The sequence below is a fragment of the Camelus dromedarius genome, chromosome 3 (assembly GCF_036321535.1).
Source record: "Camelus dromedarius isolate mCamDro1 chromosome 3, mCamDro1.pat, whole genome shotgun sequence".
Taxonomy (NCBI): Eukaryota; Metazoa; Chordata; class Mammalia; order Artiodactyla; family Camelidae; genus Camelus; species Camelus dromedarius.
The window spans coordinates 12,047,559-12,069,246 of NC_087438.1; the positions used below are offsets into that span (position 1 = coordinate 12,047,559).

General features: G+C 44.1%; 1 protein-coding gene and 1 long non-coding RNA gene across 3 annotated transcripts in view; one reads left to right on the forward strand and one right to left on the reverse strand.

The window, feature by feature from the left end:
- The window catches only part of RETREG1 (reticulophagy regulator 1), a 121,473-nt gene that overhangs the window by 81,642 nt on the left and 18,143 nt on the right, over window positions 1-21,688 (reverse strand). Inside the window, exon 2 of the mRNA XM_031443421.2 lies at window positions 2,159-2,265. Within this exon, the coding sequence (XP_031299281.2) occupies window positions 2,159-2,265 (107 nt within the window). The remainder of the gene's footprint in view (window positions 1-2,158; window positions 2,266-21,688) is intronic.
- LOC116150186 (uncharacterized) lies at window positions 3,072-8,826 on the forward strand. 2 transcript variants are annotated; one of them, XR_010378049.1, is made up of 4 exons: window positions 3,072-3,363; window positions 6,443-6,529; window positions 6,862-6,976; window positions 7,605-8,826. It is a non-coding gene; the product is annotated as an uncharacterized LOC116150186 (long non-coding RNA). The 2 variants fall into 2 exon arrangements; XR_010378048.1 differs by lacking the exon at window positions 7,605-8,826 and having other exon boundaries at window positions 6,862-7,024.

A 21,688-nucleotide genomic window follows, 5' to 3' on the forward strand; every position in this document is an offset into this window, starting at 1 on the left:
ACCCAGGTGGGCTCCAAATATCATCTCAAGTGTCCCTGTGAGAGGAAGGCGGGAGGAGATCTGACACAGACAGAGGAGGAGAGGGTGACAGGGCCACATGGCAGAGGCAGGAGTGATGTCCTGCAAGCCAGAGACACCAGCAACTAGCAGGAGCTGGAACAGGCAAGGAGCCCCTCCCCAGAGGCTCTGGGGGGAGCATAGCCTGCGACACCTTGATATTGATACTGATTTTGAACTTGTAAGGGAAGAAATGTCTGTTGTACTGAGGCACCAAACTTGGGGCAATGTGTCACTGCTGCCCCAGGAAACCAGCACAGTCACTGCGGGGCTAGGAAACGGAGCCAGCCCTCTCTGGAAGGCTGCCATTCTTCCCACCCCACCACCTCCATTTTTTAAAGGACTGAAGCTTCACTGTGGAGAGCTCTCCTGCAACTTGTGAACAAGGAAGTTCCATGTTTGCAAAAAAAAGCCAATGAGTCAACGCAGGGAACGGTCCTGTGTGAGGGGCCAAGAGTGAGAAAAGGATAGTTTTGTGGTCTTTCTGCTTCATCCTGGCCCCTCCCCATTTGCCTGCCCTTTGTAACTTGTGCCCAGCCTGGGACCAAATTTATACACCCCTGAAAACATCGAGATGCTCAGCGTGTTTTGTGAGTCACCTGGCTCTTCCGAGACAGAATGACGGCTGGTAAAATATGTAAGTGGTTGTTTCTTCTAAGACTCCTCCAAGGGAGCCCCTGGGGGGTGGAAATGTTACAAGGTCTACTGGAGAGAAGCAAGCTTTTCAGTTATAAATCAAGGCAGAAACACGGGTATCGCCAGGTGTTGATCCCACCCACCCTAGTACAAGGTCCTCCAGCATGGAGACGCCCCACCTCTAGGTGGAATTAATAAATCTGGGGTAAACAGAAAGTATCCGGCCAGTGCCTGCTAGGGTTAGAAGGCAGACAGTTAGGTGTCTGTTCTCAAAACAGAAAAGAGCGGACTTGGGAGGAGGAGAGGGAAAGAAGGAAGAACACGTACAGGAACATAAATCTACAAATTCAAGAAGAGCAGTCACTGGACAAAACCAAACCTGTCTACCTTCCCAGAACACTGAATGAAGGGCTCACCTTCAAACCTGGAACCACACCAATGTAAACCAGCTTTCTAAAATGGTTTACACGCAAGTTAGTTTCAAAACCACGAAGACTTAAACCATAAACCAAATTTAAAACACTACGGCGGTACTTCTGTAACAGCCTGGATCCTTGGTCTCAGGGTTGGTGTCAGGGAGGAAAGGGTGCCTCCTACAAGCAAATCTGGGCATCCCCGCCAGGGCCAGGACCCTGGACAGTTCTTACAAGCACCGGTCTATGTGGACCCCATCCCAACTTGTCCCTACCTTTGGGGTTACATTTAGTGAGAGCAACTGCCTCATTGTACTCTTGTAACCCCCACCCCTTAGCTCTTTTTGATCAAATCAGTCTTACTACACTTACGTTCATGGAGCTCAATTATTTCAAGTAGAGATTTTTGCCTGTTTACAAAAACTAGCTCAACCCACAGTAGAAGCAGCCCCCGGCAAGTATAGAAAAGCTTGACTTGGATTTCTAATGTAGTTAAGATACTTAGAAAGCACCTTAAGCAAATTTTTCAAATAATTCAAGTTCTCACTTTGAAATTTGATGTGTAAAATAAATTTATTTTTAAACATTTATCTAACCACCACTTGTTTTTAAGCCCTGAATTCACTGTTTCTCTCTATTGAGGCAGAGAAAAATTTTGTCTGGACTACTCCATTTTCCAGTGGCCCAGTTTCGTCATGTGGGAATGTAATAAATATTTAACTGTTAGCCTCACTGCAGCCTGCTTAAATATCAAAATGGTATTTAAAATAACAACGCTTAGAGCCAAAAAAGAAACCAGCACATAGAAAGCTTTCGGCCAGCAGCAGTGGCTATGACTAAGGACAACATCAATTAGATAAAAAATAAGTAGTAGATGTAATAAATTTAAAATTAATATTTAACAAACACTCAAAATAGAAAAGTCAATGCCTATATAATCTGTTATTTGTTCCTTTTCAAAGGACCACTTGGTTAATATGCCTCCACAAAAATCAGATATGCAGGGTCTATAAAGTTAAATACCCTAAAGATAAAATTCTGAGTTTTCTTACCTCTTGTTCTAGACAAAACCATCTCCTTTATTATTTGCATAATAACACGTCCCAGCATCATGACTGAAATCAGGTGATACACTCTCCACGGGGTCAGTGCCAGGAACCTATCACGGCAAAAACAGACAAATCATGATTTCAACGTGAGGATTTTTACCTTTTTTTTTTTTTCCTTAAAATGAGGTTTTCTTTCCGCCAAAGAAGTAAAAAATACATTCAACAATGGTGTCACTTTTCAAAAGCACCCCGGTGTGAGTGCATAGGAGTTACTTTAATGGGCATCAAAAGTCAGCAAAATCAAAGTGCTGGAGCCACGTGCTAGTTGTGTGCGAGGCTTTCTGCTCCGACCTCCAGCTCGGGCAGAGGATCTGCTGTCCTGGGTGTGGCCCAAATATCTCTCTACTTAACAGGCGGAGAACAGAACTGACCTGGAACAGACTGATGAGGGGCCAAGCAAAGAGGCAGAGCTGCGGGGTCTTCTCGGACACACGGCGCAGCTGGAGCACATGTCCTTGACTGCTGTCCTCTAACGGTTTTTTCTTTTATGCCATGTTCATTCTTTAACTCCTACCCCCTCCCCACCAATCTCTTATAAATTAGCAATAATTAGTGATCCAATTTGTGAGCTCTTTCTCTTTAAGATCAATGCCCTTCTGTCTATCTGCCCACCTCCTCCCCAGAGGGAAACAAAGAATTCTTTATCATGAACAGCACACAGAACTTACAGTACTTTTTTTTTTTTAAATTGGGCTTATAAAGGGATGGAATGGCAAAGAAGTCACAAGAAGCTTTGAGGTTGAAGTCCATTTTACACAAGTTAGTTGGTTAAGCTGCCAATTAATATTAACTTCGGTGCAATCATAACTCGGAAGAATTAAATTAACAGATAAATCATTTAATACTAGTTGCAAGGCACTGCGGGCTGTATAGAGAAGCAAAAAGCACACGCACATTGCCTTCTAGGGGCTTACTTCCTCATCAGAGAGACACACAGGCTGAACCAACAAAGTCCCAGGCAATGAGTCTTGGTGCTGTAATAGAACGTGAACAAAGAGTGAAAAGAAGCAAAGGAAGAGAAACTCCAAATCGGGGAAGATTTACAGAAGTGGCACTGAACTTGGTCTGAGAGGATGGATGCAACTCAGAGGAAAACAGAAGCTGTTCCATTTGGACAATACAACACGAACAACCAGAGTCAGGCAAGGGTGAGGTGTGCCTGGGGCATGCCAAGTGGTCTGCGGTGGCCCCAGCAGGAGGACAGGGATAAAAAGAGAGTTGGGAGACTGGCAGAGAGAAGAGATTGAGGCGCCAGGCTCGGGGCAGACTGCGGCAGGCCCTGAAGGATACATAGGGAGTTTGGTCTTCACACCACTGGCAACGGAGATAAAGCCAAAGGCACACAGTAGGAAAAATGAAATGATGAGCAATTTAGGAAAATGCCTGGGGGCAGCGGAGAGGACGAGATGGGGTAGGGAGGAAGCATGGAGTCCAGGAGATCCACTAGCAAGTTATGCAATGTGTTTGGTGAGAAGTGGTCAACAAGAGATGCTGGTGAAGTTGTGGATAAAACCTCCACCAGAAGGTGGGCAACCCAAATTCTGGGTCTGGTTCCAGTGTTAACTGCATGTGTGACCTGGGCCAGTAAAATAAGTGGGTAGAGTAGGTCAGTGCTTCTTAAATATTGGTCTGCAAGTGCCAGCAGGTTGGCTGCTTGGAAAGCTTGTTAAAATGCAGATTCCCAGACCCTAGGCTCCTCCCCCTATCCTCTGAAACAGGGGGTCTAATTATGAGCATTTATATTCAATGAATATTTATTTATGGAGGGCCTCGACTGGGCCAGGCACTATGCTATCAAAAAGGAATAAACAGAGAACATGAAATGCAGGGGAAGGAGCAGACATAAAAGATAACCCATAATGCCAGCATCCATGTCTTTAGTAATAACAATTTGCTCTAATAATTTGGGTCCCACACGTGCTCTATTTTTGAGCTGTTATGTTTGTTTCAACCGAGGTTGTTTTGGTATTTGTTTCCTTTTTGGCTTACCTCCTCACTATCAGTTTATGATTAATTCTACTGTCTGTGTGCCAGGCTCTCAATTTTCCCCACCTCACAGTGAAGTGGCAGTTTGCAAAATTTCTGAGAGTGATCCACAGTAAGAAATTCATTTACATCTAAATGCACGCACAGGAAACCAAAGTTTCAAAAATAATATTTATCCTTACAATGTGTAATGCCTGCTGATACTTTCTATCAAAAATTCCTTCAATTCTATTATATTTTAATATTATTTTTCCTTCAATTCTATTATTTTTTAAGTGCTATGACTCACTAAAGCAACTTTACAGATGAGTTGTAACTCACAGTGTGACTCACACTGCATCAGAGGGAAGCTGCAAATGTTAGATTAGTATGCTTCATTAGAATGGCCTTCTTTGCAGAGCCAGGCAAAGCCCTAGGAGAGGAAGTTTTCTCAAGTTTAAAGGTCTTTAGAGCTGGCCAGGAAGCCATTTAAGCATATTCTAAAAACCAAAGAAATGCAAAACCAACTGAAGCAGTGAAGGTCATTAGTTATTCTTTTAGTGGAAATTACAGTCTCCTAGGAATAGACAAATTAGGTAATGACAGGACTTTGACACACCGCCCTGGCTGCCAGAGACCTCATCTAGAGGGCATTGTTGGGAGAGGGGATAACTCAGTGGTAGAGTGCATGCCTAGCATGCACAAGGTCCTGGGTTCTTTCCCCAGTACCTCTATTAAAAAATAAATAAGAAAACCTAATTATCTTCCCCTCAAAAAAAAAAAAATTAAAAAACACACAGATAGAGGGCATTGCATAGAAACTCCAAAGAGCACTGGGGATGTCCCTGTGTGTCCTGGACAAGGGTCGAGTTAGTCATTAAGAATCCTCAGCCAGATGAGAAGGCAAACCCAACTACTTGGGATGGAAATGCCCAAACTGTATGGGATTGCATGTTTCTTGGTAGATGAGCTTCTTTGCAGCCCAAGAATTAAGTACAGAAATGTTTGAGAAACAAAGTCCCAATATTAATAACCTGTACTTAGAAAAACCTGCACATATATGTTGTTTTAATTATTTTTACTGCCTAGGATGATTTGTCCCATGGTTCCAATTTAAAATGTATAGTATAATTTAGACCTGTGATTTGAAATTAAAATCTTAGGAACACCTATGAGTCTATTTAGTTTACCTATGAGTCTATTTATTGCCTAATATTTGGGAGAGCTTGGTTGTTAGACAAAGTCATTTTTTTAAAAAACTTTTATTTTGGTAACTTTCAAACATATACAAAAAGAGACACCAACATATAACCAATCCAGCCTCAACAATTCTCCATTCACGACCAATCTTGTTTCTTCCGTATTCCTACCTCCTAAGCTCCCCGCTCCACATACACACCCAAAATATTTGAAGCAAATCCCAAGCACCACATAATTTAATCTGCAAATATTGTCATTTATCTTCAAAAACAAAAAAGGACTTTTTAACCTAACACCACCACTATCATACCTAATAAAACTGCTTTAATTCCTTAATGTCATCAGATACCTGCCAGCATTCACCTTTGCCTAGTCATCTTTTGCATACACGTACACACACACATTCAGTGAAAGACTGAAAAAGAATCTGAAAAATTCATACACTGAAATTAACAGATGTGAGTTTTAAATTTCCTGTAATTTATAGGTCTCCTGCTTGCATTGCACCCCCCCCATCTCTCTTTCTCTCTCATTTTTTGCTTGAAATTTTTGCGGAAGAAACAGACTCATTCTGTCCAGTAAACTTTTCCAGAATCTGAGAGTCGTTCATTATATCCTTGTGGTTTAGTTTAACATTTTCCTCCATCCCTTCTGCAGACTGGAAAAATTGGTAGTTGCACCTAAAGCCTTCACCAGATTTATGTTCAACTTTTTTTCCTATAAAACTGCATGGTAGGTGGTGGTGTGTGTTCCTATCAGGCACAGTCCTGTGTCTGTTTTTGAGAAAGCAGCCATCAGTGGTGACTACACGGCTATTAATTCCACAGGGGCGACATGTGGGTAACAGCCCATCATTCCTGCTTCGGGTGTTTGCTGGATCATGTCTATAGAGAGAAAACTCGCTTCATCAATGTTTGATTACCATTAGAGATGCATCTCATGGGAAAGGCATGAACAATACTTGATTATTTCTCTTTATTTACCAGCTTTCAAGATAATAAGACAGTTCCTTCGTATCCTCTAAAAGTAATGAAGTTGGTTTTCTTCATTCCTTTTTTTCAGTGTTATTATGAATGCTGTGCTCCAGTCCACTGCAGTATTATCAGCTAACCCTCAACTGTCCCATCTTGGCAGGTGGAGCGTAATCAGGTTGGTTCCTGAGCCCCTTTGGTACAACCTTAGTAACCTTCGATAATAAAGTACTTTAAAGGGACGGGGAAAATATAAAATTTACAAATGCAGTTTAAAATGTTGAAAGGAGTATAACAAAAATTTTTAACGAAACCAATCATTCACCAAAGACTGTCCTGAAAATGGCTGTTAAAATTTGCTAGATTTTTAAATAAGTTAGGTTAGTTAAATGGAAAGCTCAAGGCAAAACGAGTGTTGTAACTCTACTAAATCAAAATTCATTTTTTAAAAAGTAGTTGAACAAAGTCGTTTCGAACCAATCTTTTCTTTATATGAAAACTGTCTTACAGGACATCAAAAAAAAGGAAAAAAATCCCTGTCTCCTGGCCATAAGTGATTCTAATGCGGGCACCCCGAAGCACCACTCAGGGGAAGACTACACTTCCATCCGACCCCTGATTCTAGGTGAGAACACCCACCTCCACTGAAATACATCTCACATCAGGAAGCTCAGTATATTTTCAGCATCCAGTTTCCTACAGTATCCTTTTATTCCTGGGGGAAGGACAAATTCTGTTTTCATTCCATAACCAGTGACTGTCAGACCCTGGGCTAGCTGCGGGGACACACTGATGACTAAATCTCAGCGAAGCCGGGAAGCAGACAAGTAAACAGCCGAGTTTAACCCAAGTACTTTCCAAAATGCTGTGGGAGCAGAAAAGAGAGCCGATAACTGCCTACGGGAGTCAGAGAGAGCTCTCCAGAGAAGGTGGCCTTTAAGCTTTGACTCCCTAGAGAAGTCAGACTTTGCCAGATGGGAGTGACAAAGGCATTCCAGATGGGGACCCGCGTAAGCAGAGGGCAGAGCAAGAGTGGGAGATGCTAGGACAGGACAGTGAGAAAGGCTGACTCTAACGCTGGCCTCCCTCCACCCAGCGGCGCTGGTTCTGCTTTCCGGGACCACCTGCAGATGAATAAAACCACTGATTCCTAGCGAGTGAGATCACAGTTCTGAGAACTTCATATGTATTCGCTCATCTTATCCTTCTAACAATCCCGTGGGGAAGGTACTACGATTATCTCCGTTTTACAGATGAGCAGAGAGGTTAAGAAATCTGCCCAGGACCCCAGGACTCGGGGAGGTAGGACCAGGATCCAGAAAGGACCCAGGAGTCCAGCCAGCCTGGCTCTCAGCCAGCTCCCTCACTCTGCTGAACATCCCCCCGACACCAGCTCCCACCTCCTCCTCTGCCTGTTATCCCACAGAAGTAGCTGGAAGGGCTGTCACCAATTTTTGGAGAATATGTCTGCTGAACTGACTTAGGAGATTCCAGGAGCACTCCTCAAAGACACCAGCCGTCACCACCAAGGTTGCGGAAAGTGGGGATTATGTCCACACCTCTTCCCTGGTCCCCTCACCTCTTCCCCAGGCGTCCCACCTCTCCTCTGGCTTTTCAGGCCAAATCTCCCCACTGGGCATCTGGTCCCCACAGGAGGGGTGGGGGGACACCAGGAGGAACCTTAAATCCCTTTGTTCTGGACTCCATGGCTTTACTTGTACGGCCTTTTTAAAAAAATTAATTGGCTTCATTTTTTTAGAGCAGTTTAAGGTTTATAGAAAAACTGAGTGGACTGTGCAGAGACTTCCCACGTATCTCCTCCCCCATCTCCCCGCCCCACGTACAGAGTCTCTTAGAATTAACACCTTGCTTCAGTGTGATACAGTTGTTGTAACCCATAAGCCAATATTGATAAGCTAATAATCAGTTTCCAGTAAGGTTCACTCTTTGTGTTGTACTTTCTATAGGTTTTGACAAATGCAGAATGTCACATATCCACCATGATAGTGTCACACAGAGTATTTTCACTGCCCTAAAAATCCCCTGTGCTCCACACAGTCATTCCTTCCTCCTTCCCCATAAACCCTGGTGACCGATGGTCTTGTACTGTCTCTTCGGGTCTGTCTTTTCCAGAATGCCATACAGTTGGAATCACACAGTATGTAGCCTTTTCAGACTGGCTTCCTTCACTTAGCAGTATTTATTCAAGCTCCTCTGTCTTTTCATGATTTGATAGCCCATTTCTTTTTATTATCGAATAGCATTTCATCATACGATGTACCACTGTTTACCCGTTCACCTCCTGAAGGACATCTTGGTCGCTTCCAAGTTTTGACGATTATAAATAACACTGCTCTAAAAATGTGTGTGCAGGATTTTGTGTGGTTGTAAGTTTTCAACTCATTAATTCATTCGGACACAGCATTTTTTTTTAACAGCTCCATCAGCATGCTGGCTTATTTTGAATTTACAGGCAGCTAAAACCCTCAAGGATTCTATTCTTCTGATGCAAATTTTGGATCTCAGTATGTCCTATTCCATTCGTTCTTGTGTGACACAGCCCATCATTCAAACCCACAGACTTTAATGGTGGCATCAGTCACACTCGTTCTCCTGTCGAGCTTCATGACACCCACACATTTGATGTCTGCATGTTATCTGTGCTCATTCTCACTACTGGGCAGAGATCAGTCAGTGCTGGAGCCCTGTGACTTCCCAGGAGCAGCTGCTCCCACAGCGACCTCTGTTTGCTAATCAGCAGCTTATGAAACATGACAGGTCATCTAGTTTGCTGCTACATTCTGTCCACATTATTCCATTCTTCCATAAAGACCTCATAAGAGATCTTCTTAAACACCTTGCTGCAACCTGCCGCATTTCTAAGGTCTGCGTTTCTGTGAGTGTCAATCTGCTTGGCTGATGCTGCAAATTACTCTGAAGTAGAGAACAGCTCTCAGCAGAAGAACCAAACACCATTAGGGTCTACCAGCAAATATCACAGGGCACAGCCTGATCCAAGCCCCGGGGTGAACTTGCCAATCTGCCCATTCACAGAATTCACAGAAACACCTTGTGACCCCCTCCCCCATGGAGGAATTCAGAGGCAAAGACGGCCACACACAGGGGCCCAGAGGACTCCAGAATGCTGTAGAACAGTTATTCAGAGATGGGTTATGGCCACAACACAGGACGCCCATGAGATCATGGGAGGCGGAGTGGTAAAGTTCACACTCTGAAGGCGGGGGGTGACATCTATGGACAGCTGTCCTTCTCAGTCAGGGGGGCTACGTAATTTTCCAGGTCCAGTGCAAGGTGAAAAAGCAGAGACCCTGCTGGAGGCGGAGAAGTCATACCCCCTTCCCACCAGACTGCAGCCCCATCCACAACAAAGGGGAGATCCCCAAGACACTGCGGCCCCCGCTCTAGGGCACGTTTGGGACCTGGATCCGGGGCGGATGTGAGCCTCCTGCCCAGGCGTCACTCAGGGCACCGAGGCGCTGCCAGCTGGCACCAAGATGGAGCTCTGTGGCTATGGGCCATGTGACTGGGCAGGACCCTTCTCACACCTGTGCTCAGGCCCCAGCGAGGGGCGGATGGCCACAGCGGAACACAAGCCTCCCCTCACTGATGCAACATGGCCACTGCCCTGGGCAGAGGACTGGGGACAGTCATGCGGGGTGGGGTGGGGAGGAGGAGGCTGGGCAGGGCTGGCACCAAATGACTGGGAGGAGGTGGCATGAACTCCATCCTGGGGAGGAGGCCCTGTACGTGAGCTGAGGCCCTATGAGGCCAGCATATGCTTCATCGTCCTGTCAAAATTCACTTACAAAACACAAATCCAAAGATGAAAGTACTAAGAATTACAACCTCAGAGCATTAATGCGCAAGGGCAGGGCCTTCTGAGCACCAGGCTCCGTGCGACCGCGTAGGTCACACGCCCGTTTAGCCAGCTCTACTCTCACCGCATCCTGGAGGGGAGGTTCCCATCACAGGCACCAAGAAAGGTTTTTTCCTCCTTAAAGTCGTTTTTACTTCAATAGAAAGGCCACAGATCCTTGTCTTTCTCCAAATTAGCCCAGGAACCTGTGACTTCATCAACAAATCCTAGAAATGAGAACATTAAGAAGTACTACCAACCCCGAAGTCTCCAGCTTCCGTAAACATCCCTCTGCAGATGGGTGGACTTTTATAACCAAATTAAAGCATCATTTCTGTTTACTAAAACAGTTACATGTACTTCTTTCAGCTCACTTAAGAAATGATATTTATCTGACAAAGGATAATCCAGATTTTGGAAACCAAGACTGGTAAACATGATACACAACAACTAGAACATACATATACATATTATGATAATATGCTATATATAAACATACGAAATATGTCAATTATATGCTATATATAAACATATACCATTATATATAGGTATATAAGTTTTATAAGTATATAAGATCATATGCAGATAAGAATACCCATTTGTCTTATAAAGACACTGTATGGGAAAGAAATAATCAAGATCAGGGAGGAAATAAATAAAATAGAGATTTAAAAAAATAGAAAAAAAATCAATAAAACCAGGAGCTGGTTTTTTGAAAAACTAAACAAAATCAACAAACCTCTGGCTCACCAAGAAGAAAAGTGAGAGGACCCAAAGAAACAAAATAAGAAATAAAAGAGGAGAAATTATAACCAATACCACAGAAATACAAAAAGCCATTAAGACAAGACTATGAACAACTATATGGCAACAAGTTGGACAACCTAGAAGAAATGGACAAATTTCTAGAAACATACAGTTCACCAAAATTAAATCAAGAAGAAATAGATAATTTAAGCAGATGAACGGACTGATTATTAGAAGTGGAATAGAATCTGTAATTTAAAAAAAAAAAAAAAAAAAACCTCCCTGCAAACAAAAGTCCAGGATGAGTTGGCTTCACTGGGGAATTCTACCAAACATACAAAGAAGAATTTATACCAATCCTTCTCAAACTCTTCCAAAAGACTGAAAAGGAGGGAACACTTTCAAACTAACTCTATGAAGCCACCATCACCCTGAAATGCAACCAGGCAAAGACACTACCAGAAAAGAAAATTACAGGCCAATATCTTTGATAAACAAAGATGCAAAAAACTCTCAACAAAATATTAGCAAACGGAATCCAACAGCACACAAAAAAGATCGTACACTGTGACCAAGTCTTATTCATCCCAAGGTCACAAGGATAGTCCAACATACACATATCAATCAATGTGATACATCACGTCAACAAAAGAAAGGACAAAAACCACATGATTATTTCAAAAAATGCAGAAAAAGCATTTGATAAAATTCAACACCCATTTATGATAAAAACTCCTACCATACTGGGTATAGAGGAAACATATCTCAACATAATAAAAGCTATTTATGACAAACCCACAGCCAGCATAACGCTCAATGGTGAAAAGTTGAAAGCCTTCCAACTAAATTCTGGCACAAGACAAGGATGCCCACTATCACCACTTCTATTCAACATAGTATTGAAAGTAGCCATAGCAATCAGACAAGAAAAAGAAATAAAAGGGATCCAAATTGGAAGGGAAGAGGTAAAACTGTCACTATATGCAGATGACATGATACTATTTGTAGAAAATCCTAAAGGCCCCACACAAAAACTACTAGAGTTGATAAACAAATTCAGTAAGATAGCAGGTTACAAGATTAACATACAAAAATCTGTTGCATCTGTTTACACTAACAATAAAATATCAGAAAAGGTAAGTTTAAAAAAAAAGTCCCTTTTAAAATTGCATCAAAAAAAAAAAAAAACAAAAAAACAAAAAAACCTTAGGAATAAACCTGACCAAGGAGGTGAAAGCCTTACATGCAGAGAACTATAAAACACTGATAAAGGGAATTAAAGATTATTTAAAGAAATTGAAAGATATCACCTGTTTTTGTATTGGAAGAATTGTTAAAATGGCCATACTACCCAAAGCAACCTACAGATTCAATGAGATCCCTATCAAATTACCCAGGACATTTTTCACAGAACTAGAACAAATAATCCTCAAATATATATGGAATCACAAAAGACTCAGAATTGGAAAGCAATACTGAAGAAAAAGAAGGAAGCTAAAGGCATACCCCTCCCAGACTTCAGACAATACTGCAGAGCTACAGTCATCAAAACAGCATGGTACTGGCACAAAAACAGACATATGGATCAATGGAACAGACTAGAGAGCCCAGAAAAAAACCCAAACATCTACAGTCAATTAATCTTCAACAAAAGAGGCAAGAATATACAATGGAGAAAAGACAGTCTCTTCGGCAAGTGGTGTCAGGAAAGCTGGACAGCCACATGTATATCAATGAAGTTAGAACACTCCCTCATACCACACACAAAAATAAACTCAGAATGGCTTAAAGACTCAACATAAGACTTAAATATAATGCAGGACACCATAAATCTCCTAGAAGAAAACACAGGTAAAATATTCTCTAACATAAACTGCAGCAATGTTTTCCTAGTCAGTCTACCAAGGCAATAGAAATAAAAGCAAAACTAAACAAATGGGACCTAATTAAACTTATACACTTTTGCACAGCAAAGAAAACCATATGCAAAATGAAAAGACAACCTACAGACTGGGAGAAAATATTTGCAAACAATGCAACTGATAAGGGCCTAACTTCTAGAATATACAAACAGCTCATACAATTCAATAACAAAAAAACAGACAACCCAATCAAAAGATGGGCAGTAGACTTAAACAGGCATTTCTCCAAAGACAGACAGACAGTTGGCCAAAAGGCACATGGAAAAATGCTTGATGTCACTAATTATCAGAGAAATGCAAATCAAAAGAACAATGAAGTATCACCTCACACTGGTCAGAATGGCCAACATTAAAAAGTCCACAAATAATAAATGGTGGAGTGGGTATGGAGAAAAGGGAACCCTCCTACACTGCTGGTGGGAATGTAATTTGGTGCAGTCACTATGGAAAACAGTATGAAGATTCCTTAAAAAACTCAAAGTAGACTTATCATATGCTCCAGCAATCCCACTCCTGGGCATATATCCAGAGAAAACTCTAATGCAGAAGATACATGCATTCCAATGTTCACAGCAGCACTATTTACAACAGCCAAGACATGGAAACAACCTAAATGCCCATCAACAGATGAATGGATAAAGATGTGGTTTTTATATATACAATGGAATACTACTCAGCCATAAAAAAGAGTGAAACAATGCCATTTGCAGCAATACGGATGGACCTAGAGATTATCATACTAAGTGAAGTAAATCAGACAAAGGAAGATAAATAATATATCAGTTACATGTGGAATCTTTAAAAAATGACACAAATGAACTTATTTATGAAACAGAAACAGACTCACAGACATAGAAAACAAACATGGTTACCAAAGGGAAAGGTGAGGGGCATAAACTAGGAGTCTGGGATTAGCAGATACAAACTACTGTACACAAAGTAGAGAAACAACAAAGTCTTACTGTAAAGCACAGGGAATTCTATTCAATAGCTTGTAATAACCTATAATGAAAAAATAGGAAAAGAATATAGATATAAATATAGATATAGATATATATAACTGAATCACTATGCTGTACACCAGAAACTAACACAACATTGTAAATAACTATACTTCAACTAAAAAAAAAAAAAAGACATTCTGTGTGGTTTAGCTGCTATTGGAAAGGTAAAGTTCTGCAAATCACCATGGGCACTTTCTTTAACAAGCTGTGTCCAATTTCTAGATCCCAGGGTGATGACTGCTTTAAAAATACCACATTACCCAGCTGACTCATGTTCAGCTTGTGATAATTACAACACGGATGATTTCTGGCCATGTTTGCATGGCATCGTTTCTGATTCATTTTTCTACTGGATAAGCTTTGTCTATTTGCTTTTTTCTAACTGCTTTTATTTCTTCTACACTTTCTTCTCTTATTCTCTGGGTCGGTTACATTATTTTGAATTTTAATCTAGTTTTCAAGTCACCAACTGCCACAGCCCACTTGGTATTGTTGGGATGGTTTATAGCACCTTCTCTCCCCTGTTATCTGGGTCAGCTAAGAAATTAGACCCAATCCACACACTCAGAGACGAAGGAGGGCGTAAAGAAAACAGGCAGGGGTCCAGAGAAAACCTGAAAGACTATAAGGGTCAACCCTCTCCTAAAGGTTAAAAAAAAAAAAAAGGGAGGGGACTAGGGAATGCCTGAATTATGTCCATTTTGGAATGCACTGTGATTTTAAATAGAAAAATTTCCTATCAAATTATGGCTTTGACTAATATCAAATTAGCCTGCATTTGCTGCCCATAAGCCACATACAGGAAAGTTGGGTCCTCAGTCTATGAAGATGATCAACAAGGAAAAAGACAGGCTGGAAACGAAATTCCACGCAGGTAACCCATCGTCTCAGCTTTCTGTGCATGAATCACTCAGGACCACAGCTCTTCCCTGTCCCTCTACTGGTCTCCAGCACTCTGGACGCGTGTGGGGCTCTGGGGGTGCCTGCTCGGGCTCGGGACTGGAACAGTGGGGCCAGGCTGGCCAGAGCCTGAACAGGCCCTGGGCCATGTGGACAACTGACAAGATGGAAAAGGAGGTGGAGGCACCACAGCAACCTTCTGTGGAACTCCACTCAGCGGCTAACTACAAATCTCTAAAAAAAAATATTTTCGTTGTCTGTTCAATAAGGAAAATGTCACTAAATCTTCCATTACTTCATGAGGAGTTTTACGAGGCCAAATTAAATGGCTCGACAGGATACATTTCTTATAAAGCAAAGAAAGGGACAGTTTACAAAAGCAAAGACTGAAAACTTCTTTGGTCGTAGATGAAAAGGACAATATTTAGTTCACCCCATGTGTAAAAACCTAACCCTCATTTCTGGGTAAAGCGTAATCCACTTTGTACTACGAAATGAATGGTGTCAACAGCTAAAATATACGTTTTTTTGTCTTCACAGAAAATCAGCCCGTGGACAAAAGCACTAGAACCATCCATAATTCTGATGCAGGAATTAATGTGCAGTATTTGCTTTGTAGCTCTTTCAAAACAGAGGTCTAAGAAGGAGGTTTCACGTTCCTTTACTGAAATATTTAGAACCACAGACTTTGCTACATGGAGTCCTTGGTGTACACTGGCTTTATTTAGTATTTTGGTGGCTTTAATCATAAAAGAAGGGCCTCCTATGATTTATCCAGCATGATTCAAAATACAGATCACATTTTACTGGAAAATAATTCTGTCATCTTCTCAAGAGTTAGGCATACTGGCATCCACCTTCCTTAATATCACAAAATTCTGAATCACCACTAAAGTTGGCTTTAATTTTTTTTTGGCCTTTTTAAATACAGATCCCACAAAAATACTGTCTGACGGTGTTATGTAAAATTAAACTACACGCCATTAAGGGGAAAAATAGCACTGCCAAATAAACTATGACCCTCCAAACTGTAAGATGCATCCCAATTTCAAACTTGTTTAAAAGTGAAAGTACGTCAAGGAGAGGGCGGGATATATTTCTTAGAAATCAACAAAATATATGGTTTTAAATAATTTGGAAAGAAGAGGGTAATCATGCAAAGGAGTGAGATAATGACTCGATTAATGGCAAGTCAGAGACTAAATTAAACTCAGGAGTCTTTTTCCCAGAGAAGTGCTTCTGTACTTGGGATGACCCAAAAAAAGTGAATGAAGAGCCAGAGAGGGAAGAAACATGAAGAAAAATAAAGAGGTGAGTTTCTTTGCACAGGGAGACGAGAAATTTTGGGATCTACCCATAGGCTGGGGTAGACTGTAGCGATCAGAAAGGGTCCACTGCAGTGGAGGAGGGACTCGGACTGGCTCCCGCAGAAACCCGTGGTGATAATCCAGTGAATTCAGGGAATGTGCCCAGCTCAGCAAGGCCTGGTGGAGAAACCACAAGACAGTGGGGAGGCGCAGCGGGGAGTTTGTGTTCTTGAGCCTAGAGAGTGGGAGAAGCCAAGGGCATGGCTGGAGTAGAACCAAGTCCATTCGAGGTCAAGGCAAAGCGAAATCATGCCCACTCCACCCCAGCTCTGCCTTGGAATTGAGAAGAGCAGCAGGCATATCAAGTCAGGAGCGCCGGGCGGTGCAATGGGCTCGTTAGCGCCACCTAGTGTATGGCGTCTGTCCATCCACCTTGCCTGGCACCTGTCCCAGGTGGTCACTGCACCTCAGAAGAGGCTGACTTCCAAGCAGGGTGGGTGAGTCACCCTGTACAGCCCATTTCAGCTGAGCTCCCAGTAAGTGAAATACTAACTCCCAGATTCAGTCACAGAAAGGAGCCAGAAGGAGAAAGGAGGTCAGATCAAAGTCATGCATTGCAACGGAGCACAGGAGAGTAGGAGGGACGAGGTGAAGGGCTGGGCACAGAGCAGGGACAGGGAAAGCCAGAAGCAGAGAGGGGGAAAAGAAATAAATATAAAGTCAGGCAGCAGCTGTCATGGCAGCCCACCTTGCTTACAGGGGTTTTTACGCAAATAACAATGAGATATTCCATGTATCGGCCCAGTGGCATCTGCAGAGTTTGAAACATGGCCTCAACTTGCACAGTGGGTGAGAAACACCTCCACGTCCTCCTCCTGATGCCTTACTATTTTCATCTCTAAAGTGGGCACTGGCTAGATAAGTGCTTCCCCAAACTGACTGACCATCGGAATTACTCAGGACACTTTTTTTAAAACACCAATTCCTGGGCCCCACTCTGGACCTAGGAGAGCAGAAACCTTGAGGTGAGGCACAGAAGTCTACATGTTCTGAGCCAGGAGAACACTGAACTGCAATGATCTCCCCAGGCATTTCCAATTCAAGCATTCTCGGAGTCCATAAACCGTATAACCAGAAGCAATGGCACACAACTGACCCAAATCCAAGCTGAACCTGGGGCCTCCTCCTTCATAAATAAGTAAATGCACACACTGGGTACAAGACACAGAGGCAGGGGTCGAAGAGGCTTCTAAGGAGATTAGCTCTTCTTAGTAGAGGGGGTGGGCCAGACACACAGCATTGAATTCAGAGAATCTTTATGGGCACATCCGAGAAAGAAATAAGCTGCAGAGTCATGAGGATTTTCTATGCTAGAAACTTTCACGTCTTCATCTCATGTTGTTTATTGAAGTACAGTTGATTTACAGTATCATGTTAGTTTCAGGTGTACCGCAAAGTGATTCCATTATATACACTTTTTTCAGATTATTTCCCATTATAGGTTATTACAAGATACTGAACAGAGTTCCTTGTGTTGTACAGAAAATCCCTGTTGTGTAGCTGTTTCACATGTAGCAGTTTTACCTGTTAATCCCACACCCCTAATTTACCCCTCCCCCCCACTTTCCCCTTTGGTAACCGTGAGTCTGTTTTCTACGTCTTCATCTCCTTTAACGCTCCTGCACAACCCGATGAAGTTGGATATGTGGTAACTGTACGCTCATAAATAGACTAGGCTGGAGCAGTGTGCCTAAAACCACGCAGCCCGTATTGGAAAGAGTTGGGTCTTCTTGATTCCAAGTCCCCTGATCTACTTGCACACATTTATGGAATCCCTTGGCATCCCGCTTTAACCAACCAATCTAAAACACTGGAATGTTCTAGAGAGCAGAGCTGAAACAGCACCTGTCGCATGGGCGTCTGCCTCTTACATGTCCATTCAGCTGGGGTCACGCACCAGCTCATCTCCACATTCCATTCAAGACCCCAGTTCAGTCACCTGGCCCTGGCCAGGGTCCCAAAAAGGAATTCAGCCACCCTGCAGTACCGAGACCGACAGCAGTGCCACCATGTAGATGATCCTCTCCTTCCTCCCTCTCCAATCTCAAAACTTGAGAACACGAGGAACTGGACCCCAGCCCCGCAGCCTTCATGTGGCACCTGCCCCACCTTGGTTCTGTTCTGTTGGTCGGCCCGGTTCTCCAGGCCATCCCTACCCTGCCAAGGCTCTGCCTCCCTAGCTTCCAGCCAATCCCTTCCTAGAATGAATCTTGATCAGACCCTAGTAACACATTGTTCACAATCATGGTGACATACAGACGGGCCTCCTGGAATGACCATTCCCTGTCAAGATTTCACACAGCCCAGACCCTCTCCCTCCCAGTCTGAGACCCCCACGTTCCAGAACTAGGACTGGGGCCAAGTGTCTGGACCAAAGTGTGCACTCCAAGGTCTACCTCTACGTCAGATACCGTGGTCTCTCTGATCTTAAGTAGCCTGTTTGTTCCAGTCCGCACAGTTTCTTCAGTTTATTCAGCTGTCTCAGCCTTGGTCCCTCTGCTCACCGAGTGCAGCGGCTGGAGAGAACGGCGGCTTTTCCAGCACGGGTAGGTAAGGGTGAACGAGCAGTTGGCCCTGCCCACCCCAAGGAGCTGAGGACCTACCTGTGCTGGAAAAGCCGCCATTCTCTCCGGCCGCTGCACTCGGTGAGCAGAGGGACCAAGGCTGAGACAGCTGAATAAACTGAAGAAACTGTGCGGACTGGAACAAACAGGCTACTTAAGATCAGAGAGACCACAGTATCCTGCGTTTACACATCGTCCTGATCTATCGAGGACTGGACAATAAGTCACATGGTCACCCTACGAAAGATTCAAACAAATACACGACACAGGGAAGCCCTGTCTAACTTGTTTCAAGTGTCCAAAATATCAAACAGACCGAGCACTGAGTAATTCTGCCGTCCTGGGAGGGCCATTTATCAGATGGCCAGGATCAAGTGTCCTTTATCAGTGTCCTAAAGCCACTCTGGTCAGCGGGGCTGACCCAGGGTCACCCTGTCTATGAACACGCCCCTCCAAGAACATGGGTGAGCGCCTCCCCACACAAACATTCCCTTAACACCAGGGACACCACATCCAGTAGTCATCCCAGGAAAACATCACCTGCTTTTCTTATTTGATGCCAAAATGTTCAAAAAGCCACAGAATATCCAGAACTGGATGTGGACTCTTTTTGTCACAGTTTCCACAGATACATTCAGGCGGCAGGACAGTGGTGACACACACGGGTGTCTGTCCCTATGAAAGGCAACACCGGACAGGTCATTCAAAGCTGGAGGTTATAATCCTGCTTGGTGTGGCTGCCCTGACCAACACAGGGTGGGAAATGTTTTCAAAGCCTGATCTTAAAAAGAAAAAAAGTGCGTGTGGCGTGTCCAGGCAATGTCCTTCTAATTGCTGGCAGGGGAGGGGAGAATGGAGGCTGAAACTCCCAGTGCTGGGGAGCCACGACCCTCGACACTCTGCCGCCAGACCTGAGACCAGGACAAAGAGAAGCAAACATCCAGGCAGCAGCGTTCTGTGTCGGAGGCGCCTGCCCCGGGCCCACACGCCAGCGGCCACTGTCCAGCTGGATTCTGATTGGCAGGGCCACCTCCGAGCCGGCGACTGTGTTGTACCATCCAGGCAGGAAAGCCTTTTCGGGTTCTTTCCCATGGGTCCAATTAGAAGAGAAAACAGAGGTGGAGATGGAAATATAAAGAGACGAGATGTCTGCGCAACAGGGCATGAAGCAGGAGAGAGGACCGGCAGCTGCTCCATGGGCCCCTGTCTTCAAAATTCCCCAGATTGTGTTTCTGGAACATTCCAAAGCGAGAGTAAACCTGGGATGAGAATGACTCTCTCTTCAGGGTCCCCCGCCTCCAGCCCCAGGTCCTGAGACCTCCAGGCTCCCGCAGCAGGGTGTGAGGGGCCGGCCAGAGTGTCCGCTCTCCGCTCAGACAGAGGGGTGGGACACGCCGGCAGGAGAGCTGCTCCCACTGGAACCATCCGTCCTGTTCAGGTGGACTAGTGGGACCTGCCCTCCGAGGTGCAAGCGAATTCACAAATCAGGCCTCCATCACCTATGAACGTACTTTTATTTGAAATAATACTTCAGTGCCTTCTTGTGTTACATTTTGCAATTTTCAAAATAACTTTCAGTATATAGCACCAACAAGGAGTAAGAAAAAATGTAATAGGACATTTTTAAGTGGGAAATTGTGATTCTGAAAAGGAACCGCAGGGCAGGGCCAGTGGCCTGAGCACGTTCACGGCGGGGGCACCGCAGACGGGGGGTGGCGTGTCCACAGGCCTGACTGCTGCTCTTACTGCTCTTGACAGAGGGGCCAACTGAAGCTCAGAAAGATTAAGTCCCTTAACTGGGTTCATCTTGCTAGAAGCTAGCTCACCTCTAGTTCACCCCTCCTCCTTAGCCACACACACACACACACACACACACACACACACACACATGCATATACTTGCCTGCCTCCGTGAGCATTTATTTCTACTCTATCTCAGGCTAAAAAGCAAGAGAGAACCTAAATGTCTACTATAGCACAGAACAAAAATTAAAAGATAAGGAAATTGGCAAAGGGAAAATAAAGAACAGATGGTTACTCGGGTTTAAGGTTAGCCCACAAGAACTCAAACCGAGTTGCAATGCAAGAGGACGGCTGTAAATTTGGTCTGAGGTGACCTCTTGAGGGTCAGAGCCTCCTACATCCTCATCAGGAAGACCCCTCTTCACCCCGATGAGAGAAGAAGACAGACCAACAGTGAACATTCCTTGTCTTCTTACTATGAAAGGAATCAATCCGTGAAACAGAGCCGGCAAGTAAGGGAGCAGCAAATGTCACAGGCGACCCCCCAGCTCCCTCTGAGAGCCGCAGCGATGATCTGTGAAAGGTGAACCTCGGAGGGTGTCTATTTGTTTTTAATGCTTTTCACTGTTTGCCAAAAAGGAGCTCTAAGACAGGAAGCCAGGTGATTGGAAGTGTTACAGGGAGGAGCCAAGCACAGCCCGGTGATCACCCACGCTGTGAAATCTCGTGGGTAGCTAGAAGGTGCCGGCTTCGCCCGCCGGTCTGCCCACTCCCCTGCCCCTGCGGGCACCCAGCACGGTGGCAGGGACAGCCCGACGACGCTCTAATTAAACAAGGGAGACAAAGCCATCCCCCCACTGCGCGGCCCTAACCAGCCTCCAACGGAAAACACACGTCCTCCTGGGAATCCCACCCGAGAGTTTCAGGGCCAAACTAACTCTCCAAACAACAGGCGACACCCGTGAAAAACAGTGCAGGGAACAAGGGACAGGGTAACAGCAGATGTAATGAGCGGAGGGGACAGTTCCTCATTAAGCGCCCCCAATGCGCCACTCAACTTCTGTGTTTATTACATTCAAGGCTGAACATCAACAATAAAAGAAAATGCCTCAACCACAAACCAGTCAACAAGCACAGGGAGTCTTGGACAGAGGAGGATCCACATTTCAATCAGATGAGAAGGGACCTCAAGGTAAAACTGCTTACAGATGACA